Here is an 11441-nt window from a genome sequence, read left to right on the forward strand (position 1 = left end):
GGTAACAGCAGCTCATAGAGGCTGCTGCCAAAGCTCACTTACTGCCCTGTGTTTAGCGGTGTGAAAATAGTTCATGTGTAGACTTTTTTAACCTTATATGGCCATTTTAAACAAGAAATAACTATAAAATAGAGTTGCAGTTCATACATTTCAAACTTTATGGTGTAAATAATTGCAAAACACTTTAAATTTGAAAGTTAGATTGGCCTAAAAGAGTGTGCAGAAAGCTATAAATCCAACCTTGAGTGAGTTTTGGTCTGCCAGGGCAAGCGCCTGCTTCTTCAGCTCTGTGACTTTCTGTTGACATTGTTGGCAAAAGCCTCCCTTCTCCTCCGACTCCGAGATGGAAACCGAGCCGGCGCCCTCAGGGGGAGGCCGGCTGCTGCAGCGCGCGTCCTCCGCGGAGTGAAGTCTCTTCCTGGGAGTGAGCGGAGAGTCTCCACTCGGACATCCCTCCACCTTCAGCATGAGGGAGAAAGTTTGGTTAACTTCGACGGTAGGAATAAAAACAGGTGACACCTCCAGTGCGCTTTAAGTGTGGGAGTGAAACTGTTTGTTTGCACCTTGACGACCCCTTTGAATACAGAGCACCTGTCCAGGCGCGCACCATTAAGACGCAAATTGTGCTGCTTTTATAGAACAAATCCTGCTCATACACTTAATGCTGTGCAGTGAGACACTTACAGTGAACATGCGGTTTTCAGGGTCCCTTCCATCAGGTGCTGAATTGCCCCCAAAAGAGCTCATTCTCCCGGATCAAGGTTACACCTTCAGGAGAGCGTCTTCGTGAAACACCAAACTCAAAGGTTTTGCCGCTGAGTAACGCAGGGCAGAGCCATAGCTACACTGAAGACCTGACTGAGGCTTACCAGTCATCTGTCAGATTGTACTGGGCCAGTGGCTGCTGGTCGAGGGCAACCAGTGAGTGTGTATCATAAGTTTACAACAGAGAAGTTTTGGGACAGGAGGGCGCTGAGCGGTGAGCAGGAGGAGGCGGTGTTACTCCTGGAGTGGGAGGGCTGAAAAAAACTTTTCCTGCGCAGGGTGGGAGGGAGGGACTGTAAGACGATTCAGAGCTGTTATTTTACCATAGACCACTCTGACCTGTCTGTGTGGTGAACAGTGATGTATTAGTCTCCTAATTTAACCTCATAAAACATACCCCCCACCCCCTTTTTTGCCATAAAGCTGGAAAAATCATTTTATTCCACACGGCCTGACCAGGGCCGTACGCAGGGTTTCAGAGAGACTGAGGTTCAAACCCTGAGCTTGCTGGGGGGGGGGCATTTCCCTGATCTAAATAAGTGTATTTTAACACTTTCAGACCTGAGCAAAATTACTTGATGTCTTTCAAAAGCATAGGTAAAAGGCAATGAAGAATGACCCCAAAATTAGTAACAAAAAAGGAAAAAAAAAATCAAAGAAAATTATTTGAAAATTAAAAAAAGGAAATGACCTAAGTAAAAAAAGGCACTTAAAATAAAAATAATTCTGTAAAGAATGTTAAATATATAGTAATGATGATTATAAATATAGTTTTTGGGACATTTTTCCTCTAGCTTCTTAAAAAATATTTTTCCAGGTCAACTAATCTTGCAATTTGTCGAACAGTGCTTGACAAGTAGCTCATTGCCTTTTTCCCCCTGTGTTTTCAAAAATAAGCAAACCAATTTGCTCAGATTTCAGAGGTTCAAGTAGTTGTCTGAACACAGCACAAGAAAAGTGATGTCGAGCCAGGTTATCAAGGGTTAAGAAGTTTGGTAAGCAAAATCGGATAACACTAGCTTTGAAACCCTGTCAGTGGGCTGTAGCATAAATGATCTGTTTTTGTATACTTGTGACCTTTACCTCATATGTGTCCCCACAAATGTTGAAAGGAAACCTACGGCTTTGTCTTTGGAAACTTCGGGATCTCTATTTTTATTTTAAGCCAGGTTCTGTGGGTTTAAAACAGGAGTTCATTTTGGGGTGCAGGGGGTTAAAAAGTGTGTAGCCCTCCTCATGATCAATGGCAACAGGTCACCTGCTACTATTAGAAAACCCCATGATATTGTCAGAAACATTATGAATGTATGCAACCTCCAATATGACCATAAAACTGACATTATTTCCATGTTCACTGGCTGAATTTCCCATAACATGCAAATTTCTTACAGTAAAAGTTGGATAAATTGTGTTCAGGGCGCTTTATGGTCCTTATATCTAAGCCAATTAAGTGTTGATTAATTGGTCTATCAGGCCACATTTTATAGAGAGGATGTCATTTCTAGGGTTCTTGCTGTGGCCGCTAACTTGCAGCAACTGTTGCCTCCTGCAGGCGCAGGACAGCCTCTGTGTGCTGTTAGTGTCTGGCGCCATCCTCTGGCAAAAACACTTAACAGCATCTCTTCAACTTGAGGGGTGGAGGTACTGAGGTTAAATATTTAATTGGTAAACTTTAAATATTTCATGTGGGTGATGTAAGCGACAGTAGCCACATGCGCTTTCTCGTCCTTCTGCCCTCAGACGACCTATTTAGAGGAACACACTGTCTTTTGTCTTCTGGCTGTACAACTTGTGCCAAATTATGACGATGTGAAGGGTTAAATTGAAAAAGTGTAAAGGGTCAAATAAATCTCTGTTGGCATTTAAAACCGTTAAAACCTGCAAAATGTTTGAGGCTGGAAAAGTATTGTCGGAATCGCACACAAATATATTGGAGAAGGAAAACTATGATCATGCTCAATTATTAGAAATCTGCAGATAGTGCAAAAACGCTCCCACAATGACTTATTGACCGTATTTAAATCAGCTAGGTGTTCATTTAGAGCAAGATACCCAATTTCTGCCAAATCTTTCGGAGGTATTTTGGCCATTCGCTCTGCACCGAGCAACACTTAGAGAGAATAAAAGTTCATAGCTGGTAAAGAGTTTTATTTGCAGCACAATTTTGCAAAAGTTTTCAGTAAGACAAACTGAAGATGAGTGAGACGCGATGATGAAGTTTAGGAGCACGAGCGAGCAGTGAGGATGCTGCGAGTTGCTGTTCGGGGTTCTGAATACCGGACAGCCGCCGTCAAACGCACATCAGTTGTCCGTCTCATCACTGTTTCATTTCTATTAAAATATATATATATATATATATATATATACACAAGCACGAGATCATCCTATTTCATAATCCGTGTTTCAATCATCCCCGCAGGACACGCTTACCTTTGTTTTTCTCTTTAACAGGTGACTTGTAAATCCAAATATGATGTCGGAGTCAACGAAGATTGTCCCCAGGTCTATGACGCTGGGGTTGGGCTTCCCAGCTCCGGGAGACCCTGATGAGTTTGGCAAAGCCATGTGGGCTGCGAGTGTAGCCTAGAAAATATTCCTCCACTCGGGAAACCTATTTGATTCCTATATCCATCTATTTCATTTCTCTCGTGCCCTCCAAAAAGATCCACCAGTTTTTTTAATCCGGACATCCAGTGACTCACGGTGAGCGCAGCATCCAAGTGTGCGTAAAAGAAAGATTTCCAGCGGTCCGAGAAGACAATGAAGCAGTACAATCCATCCGGCATGCAAAAAAAATTCACATCCAGTCAGATACTTTTTGAAGCCATCCTGAGGCTGCTCATGCCTGATCTCTGAGCGCTGCAGGTCTGAGAGCGAAGCAGCACCTTGTGCATGTGAGCTGCTCTCTGTTCATGCCCCCCTCCTCTCTCTCTCTCTCTCTCTCTCTCTCTCTCTCTCTCTCTCTCTGTCCCTCTGTCAGAGAGAGAAGACCTGCTCTCCCATCCGATTTGCTGGTGCTTCGTTGTGAGCCCCCACACGAACATGTAAAACACAGTGACAACCTGCCATAACCCCTAACGACAGATTCTCTATAATATTCTGATAATATTTATGTAGGGACTTACAGTGTGTGTGTGTGTGCTTGTGTGTCAGTGTGACACAGTAATGACCTCATCATAGCTTACTTTATGGTTTCCCTTTCTATTTTAAAATATTACCGCAGGATACTACTTTATAGATGGTTATAGTGTTGTTTAGCATTATATATTTCACAAGGGAATATCTGATAGGAGGCGTTTCTTATTTACTTACTATGATGATGAAGATCAACTGTGGGCTTTTTCTTTTTCAAATCAAAAGTGATTTGATTTTGATTGATTTTAATATTGCAGGCTATATCAAAATCTAGTCAATAACAATTTGCTTTAAACAAACAAACTTATGCTGGATGAAACAATTGTGTGACCTCTGAGCATCCCACTTGATAAGCCCTTTGAAACCTGGCGGGGTGGCAATGACCAAATTGGTGAGAAATATGTCCCATAAAAAGTAAGAAATATGTAAAAAAAAAAAAAAAAAAGAAAAGAAAAGAAAGAAAATAAGTTACATATATATATGGGGTGGGGGGCAACATGCAGGAAAGGGCTGCAGGTCAGAGACAAACCTATGAAGCTACTGGCTACCTCATCTTCTCATAAACAAGTTTAAAAAATAAGTTGCAAACCGTACAGATCCTTAATTTACTAACTTATTTATTTTAATACCCCTACACACATGCATTGTGGTTTAACTTCACAATGGTAACAAACAGTTGCAAGGAGGCTGAATTGCCTCTTCTTCTTGTTTAATCTTCATTTGAAACATTGCAAACAACACATTTCGCTCATGAATTCATCAAGTTTGCTTATTAGGTCAGAAAACCTGATGAAATCATGAGCGAAACACATTGTTTGCAAAAAAGGAGTAATTCAGCTTCCTTGTGTGTAGTACTGATGCACTATCTGTCTGATGTTTCCTGCCATCCCCTGAACAAAGTTGTATGGACTGACAGTGCTGAGCAAGGGGCATGTGCTTAAGAATGAGCTCATAAACAAATTGCAAGGCTTAGGGCAAACATTACTTTTACCTTGCAGTCACCAATGAGGGACAGTCATGGAGACGCTGATGCTGCTCGTTAACTGTGCATGATGGCTGTGACAAGGGATGTCTAAAAGGGAAGGACAGGGGCTCATGCGGTCTTGCAGAATTAGAACTCAAATGCAGTTGTCTGGCATGACAACACACTTTTAATTTAGAAATTATCACATACGCCAAATTTAAAAAAATGTAAAATTAGAAAAAGATAAGGTAAAAGATGTCATTGTGTCAATGTAATTAGGCTGACTGTGCATTAATAAAGAAAATGTGAACTGTGTTTTAATTGGTCTAAATCAGAAGAGCTCTCTGTCAGCTCACTTTTAATGCGTGAATCTGAACCAGTTTCTCCTGGAGCTCAACAGCAGAGAGACATACTGTGGTGATGATGTCATCCACACAGAGCTGCTCCACAGACAATGAGGAGTGGAGCAGCACGACAGCACCTGTGGTGATTTTACTGAGATATGGACATGTTCTCTGATTCACAGCTGGAAACTGCATTCAAATAAGACTCATTTTGAATGTGACAACACAAAGAAAAACTGTCTGAATCAATGTTTGGTTCACTGTTTTTGGATTAAAGGGATATTCATGCTTTAGTATTATACTCCTATAATGGTGGAGGATTCCAGAGGGACAGATTTTTTTTCAAATGATCAAAATCAAAGCAGCAGAGGCCGAGATATTCTGACTTTTAGTGTCAAGTTCCCAAAACACTGGATGATACGTGTAGAAACTTGACTGTATGATAGCTGGGTTATCTTAAAAGCTTCTGCATTAGCACACCAGTCAAAGCATGAGGACAACAGATGAGAGCTGTTAGCGGTTTATTTTACTTGCATAAGATTTCTACTTGAATAGTTGACCGATAAATATGATTTAATAGCTACGAGGTAAATGAAAACAATAATCAGTAAGCAAAGGTTCTCTCATACACCTCAATCATATCAAAGGACTTATTGGCCATTAAACAAGGAAACTGCATTGACAGCAAATACATCCATAACTTACTCAAATAACGCATCAAGTTCACAGTCAGCTGGAGAAGCTGAGCCACACCACTTGCAGACCAACATGCTGCAGGAAACAAAGGGAGGGACTGAGCAGGACCTGATCCAGAACTCTTGTTCAGGTGTGGCCGGACAGGTTGAGGTTAAATCCCGCCCCCCTGGGACTGAGCAGGAAGGAAGATTTTCTACAATACATTTCTCATAACGCATTACATCTTTCCTTCTTTGTAATTGTCCACATCTTTGAAACGTTTTACCCTCAGTTTGTAGCCAAGGTAAAATTTATAGGTGAGATAATGATATCATTATGACATCATTAGCGTTAAAAAAAACTGCCTCTGAAGCCAAAGAAAACATACAACTGTTTTCACAGGTTGACTATTAGAAGCCTGACTGTGATGAGTAATCTAATCTTGGAGTGTGAAATACAGTAGGTGGAGCCATGAGTGTATACCAAACAGGCAAGCCAAGGGGTCCAATAGTCTGTGAAAAGTTGCTACTACTAATTTTGCATTTCTTGTTGAAGTATTTAGTAGCCATGTCAATTACAGAGCCCAAAAAGTATCTTAAAAAGGATAGCCAAAACATTAATTTCAAAGATGTCACAAGAAAGAAAACGTCATGATACGTAAAAAGCAAGTGTTTTAAGATATGCTGAGTACAAAATGTTCTCTTCAACTCTGTGGGGAGAAACAACTGTATGTTGTACCTCCCCTTACAGTGCTGGCTGGAGGGGGGGGTTGTATTTATGTATTTTAATCATTTGATAACCTACTTATGGTTTAACCCAGTAATGCTCAATTTACAGCCTGTGGGCCAAATCTGGCCCGCGATAAGGCATTGGATTGCCTACTAACGATTTTCTAATTCACAATGAAAAGAAATTGATTCACGCTTGAATTTTTTTGTACTTTGAATAAAAATAATTGAAGATAGAGTTTTTTTGTGCGTGTTTTTTTTTAAAGATAGATAAATGGTGCCAATGATGGACCCCCAACAGATGTCTGGGTTAAGGCCCAAATGTCCTCAAAACCAAGAAACACCCTGCTCACACAACTGTGCAGGCCTGCTGCAACTCGATTTGAGCACAGAGATGTTGAAAAGTTGAAAGCAGGTGACAAGTATTTTACTCAAAATATCTATGAAGCTGATTGCCTTGAAAAATGTAAGTAAAATAACCATTAATCTTCATTTTTAACATTAAATCTAATGGTTTATATCTAATGTTTACTTGAAATGTAGTTATATTAAATTCACTTTGAGAAGTTATAACCTAAAAGTTTAAATGCAGTCTACTTCACCACTGGATATGAGTCACCTTTTCTGCATTTGACTTTCCTTGACTTTTGTTCCCTGTTACATTGATTAAACCACTTATTAATCCAAATCTGGACTCAGTTAGACTGTAAATGCCTTCATTAGATTCCAAAACACATTTCTGCATCCAGGTCTTTTATTTTAGTTGATGGGAAAACCAGACCTCAAGACTCAAAATCTGACACAAGAAAATCCGAATGCCTTTTCCCAAGGTATAGGCTACTTTACACTGCATAAATGATTCATGAAAGCAGTGTGCACCGATTATTCCCCCCTCTCCTCTTCCCTTTGATCTCCTCCATGCGCCAAGAACTATCAATATTTGCTAAACGTTTCTCACAAAGCCTGTCCGTGCACCGGGAGGAGCTGCGGAGGGCTCACAGGCGAGGGGATGAGACAGAGGAGATAATGAGATGCCCACAGCGATTCCCTTGTGCGCGCGCAAGGGCAGCAGCAGATGTAGCAGCTCACGCGCTCCCAGGGGATCCCGTCCCCGGAATTTCATCAGCAGCCGGGGGAGACCCTACCCAGACCTGCCCCGGTGGGGAGGGCTGGGTGACGGACGTGGTAAATCATCTTTACTATGGATTGTAATTATCGGTCTGCTGACAGCCCCCCTCGTGCCTCCCCCCTCTCACAAAAAGTGTGTCTGTGTTCCTGTGTGTCAGTGGGGCTGATGAGTCGCGTGGATTGTGAGGTGTTTGTGGGATCAAAAATAATATATTCATCAGAAGAATATTTATTATTCACCCCCCTCTGTTCAGCTGTCAGAGCGTCATTGTTATGAGAGAGTCTAATTCTTTTAATCATCTCTGGCCTAATGGAAAAGAAAAACTTGTTAGGGCACCCCTAAACTTTTTCTTATTGAATGATGTAAGAAACAAGATAATTACAAAAATTAAAGTTTAAATACAACTTTTTTTTACACCTATCAGGACTCCATTGGCCTCGGGACCAATAGACTAAATCAGGAATTCTCAGCTGGTTTTGCCCAGGGTTACTTTTGCAAAATGACAGGAGACCAGAGTTCAGTTAATTAACAAATGCTAATACAATAGCCTACTTACACCGTTTAATCTGACAAGTTGATTTTACTTAAAATAATCCCAGAAACAGATTGCCTTAAAAAAAAGGAAAGTAGATATAACTACAAATCTTAACTCACATTTACATTATATCTAAATGTTACGTTTACTTAAATTTAATTTAGGTCTTTTTACTTAATTTTGTGAAGTTGTTGAAACTTAAAAATGAAAAGTGCAATTGCCCTATTATTTCTGTTAGTAACTTCAGTAAACCAAATTAATCTGACTTGACTTGGTCTTCACAAATACGATTTTGACAATGATGAAGTTAAGAGAACTGCAAGTTCTGTTCTTAACATGTTCAGGAAAACACAAATATGACTGACTAGTTTGCAACCAGCAGAATACAGATAGCACAGTAAACTGAGATTGATTTAATCAAGTAGGCTGCACTCGTGTTATGTTTTTTTTTTGTTTTGATGTTGTCTTTGCATCATTGTACTGTGTTCCATATTGTAATTTATTGGAACTCAATTAATTCATTTATACACTGATTTAAGTGTGTGTACATGTGTTTGTGAAGTGCTTTGTAACTGCATGTTTTAAAAAGTGCAATATAAATAAAGCTTTACTTATTTGCTTACTTACTTAGTCAAGTACTGCACTTAAGGGCAATTTTGAGGTATTTGTACTTTACCTGAGTATTTCATTTTTCATGTTGTTTTTACTGAAGTAGGACTTTAACAAAGTATTTCTATACTATTGTACCGAGGTAAAAGATCTGAGTATTTTTTTCCTCTGCTTCCTGTCAATTGAAAACCATTTATCTCCAAACTTGTGAATGTTCACGGTGAAGTGAAGGATAAAGTACCCCTATATGTGTTGAGGAAATTCTTCTGGCACTTCTTAAACTAAGTAAACTCTTTAAAACCCTCTCAGATGAGCTGCAAAAGGTTTCGTCACAAAGCTGAAAGCAGGGCTGTTTTTTCTTCACCATGAAAAGTTAATTTTTTTAAAAAGACATTTGCTTCTCAAAGGACAGTCACACTACAAACATATGATGATCTTACAGCATTTGATGCACTACAGTAGATTAAGCTCATTGTCGGAGAAACTACATCAAAACTGCAGTTTATCAATCCAGCTACTTCACATTGAAAAGTAGTTAACCCACGTCTTACACTACTCTCAACTCTTTTATCTTGCCAAACTAGTTTCAGAAAGTTGTTGTACATCTCAGGAAATGATCACAATCTGAGTCTGGAATCTTATATTGTTACAAGGAAGTAAGACTGAACTGACGGTGAGGAAAGTGTAGGTGTGTTTGATTTTGAGACTGGGGCAGGCCACTTCTCATCTAGGCAGCATGAGTTTTAGGGAGAGGATAGGGAGAAATTGTTGAGGTGGAATCAGGAAAATACTAAAATTATTGGGAAATTCATAGTATTCGATTGCAGACATCTTGGCTGCAAACAAGAGCTGATTTTAAGTGAATAAATAGTACATGGTTGTCACTAAATAACAACTGTGGCCAGTGAGCTGTGGCAACTTTTCATATTGTATGGGAAATAAAATGTCAAGAGAATGCTATGAATATGTAGTTTGTAGTTTGCATGACCAAAAAAATCCTGAAAAAGCTACTGAGATTTGAATGAAATTTAACTGCAACCCAACTGCTGCAAAATGTAGTTAAACAGATTAAACTCCCAACGCTGACTAAACTAACCAACAGTATCTAAAGTAGACAAAATTACCACAAGCCAAAATATCTACAGCAGTAAGATGTAAAATTCACATTAATGCTGCAGTAATATTAACCCCAAAACATCACATTTAATAGTAAAACACTCACATGAAACATTTTTGGCACACTGAGTACTTTTGATACTTTAAGGAAATTCCACTGATTATACTTTTACTTAAGTAAGGTTCTGAATGCAGAACCTTTACTTGTATTGGAGTATTTTCACAGTGTGGTATAAATACTTTTACTCAAGAAAAGCATTAGAATAATTAGTCATTTATCCACATTGACCAAAGAAATCGACGTCATTCTTCTCTAGTTTGGAAGATGGAAGCAGATGCAGTTATTTTGACATATTTACCAGAGCAGAAGCCACAAGTTTCAACACTTTGGAGAGCGACCTTTCCTGCAGACTCTCGGCCCGTCATCCCACACAGACTCAACAGAGACAAATGACTTTTTATTGACTTGTTTTAATCAGTACCTCTGAATAGTGGCAACAGTAAAGCAGCGAAAAGACGAGTGTTACTGCAGCAGCAGAGCTGTTAAAAATTTACATGTGTGCCAGCAGGATGAAATTACTGAAGCCTGATGATTTTTACAGCCCCCCACAGCTCCTGGACGGCAGTTGGCATTGTAACACAAGAGGGCACAATGAGAGAGGAAGACAGAGAGAGGCTTTAAGGAAACAGAGTAGCAGAGGAAATCACAGTTGTTCAAAAAATCCTGTAAAAGTCAAGGCCTCGAGTGGCAATTCTCTGGTAAAGATCCATTCAGTGGCAGCATTTTCCCAAGCTGGCAGCATTTGTCTGACTGGTCAAGTGGTCCTAAACATTTCACAATTTTTTTAAAGAACTGTTGAACTGTTGAGAACCACTTAATCAGAGGGACCTCACGCTTCTTCAGGGAAAAATCTGGCCTTCAAACTGTTGACTCAACTAGTGAAAGAAAAAAAACAGCAGCTAGGATTAGTGTGTTGGCAGTAAACACAACTCAGCAGCAGATTTCAGACGCTACATGTTACAGACGACGTCTACAAAACAAGAAGCCAAATACAAGCTGTGTGTAAGAGTGCTTACCTGGAGAAGCTGAGCTCTGTCCTTGCGATGGTGTTTCCTCGTTGTCATCCCAACCCAGACTGAGTGACTGTACAGTTAAGAGCTCTTTATATAGTGTTTTGGGGCTTGGTTCATACAAGTCTCTCATTCAGACAGGAATGAGGCCCATGCTGGTCCGACCGGCTGAGCTGGGTTCCACCAGCAAAGAGCACAACAGGGCAGCCGCCCTCAAGACTGAGATAGCAAATACCAGCTGCTGCAGGTTGAAAGTCACATGGACATATGGAATTTTTTATTTCATCTAAGTTTGTCTCATTTCTTGTGGATTTATCTCAGAAAATATGAGCTCACAGAAAGCTTCATGTTTTGATTTGATGTTAGGCTC

General features: G+C 40.0%; 1 protein-coding gene and 1 long non-coding RNA gene across 3 annotated transcripts in view; both read right to left on the reverse strand.

Moving 5' to 3' along the window:
• kif26ab (kinesin family member 26Ab) overlaps positions 1 to 3625 on the reverse strand; it is an 88853-nt gene extending 85228 nt beyond the window's left edge. The window contains exons 1-2 of one of the 2 annotated variants that reach the window (XM_088087342.1): positions 3196 to 3625; positions 241 to 459 (exon numbers count right to left, since the gene is read on the reverse strand). In XM_088087342.1, coding sequence (XP_087943468.1) covers positions 241 to 459; positions 3196 to 3330 — 354 coding nt within the window. In that variant the 5' untranslated portion in view covers positions 3331 to 3625. Of the gene's footprint in view, positions 1 to 240; positions 460 to 684; positions 960 to 3195 lie in introns of those variants that run through there. The other variant, XM_042500467.2, reaches the window with a different exon arrangement.
• Positions 3626 to 10451: 6826 nt separating this feature from the next.
• On the reverse strand, positions 10452 to 11127 carry LOC148187464 (uncharacterized). The gene is made up of 2 exons (XR_015778687.1): positions 11078 to 11127; positions 10452 to 10936 (listed from the first exon to the last, which is right to left on the reverse strand). It is a non-coding gene; the product is annotated as an uncharacterized LOC148187464 (long non-coding RNA).
• Positions 11128 to 11441: the final 314 nt, after the last annotated feature.

This window comes from Plectropomus leopardus, chromosome 14 (assembly GCF_026936395.1).
Source record: "Plectropomus leopardus strain MGB_pleo_1.0 chromosome 14, ASM2693639v1, whole genome shotgun sequence".
Classification (NCBI taxonomy): domain Eukaryota; kingdom Metazoa; phylum Chordata; class Actinopteri; order Perciformes; family Serranidae; genus Plectropomus; species Plectropomus leopardus.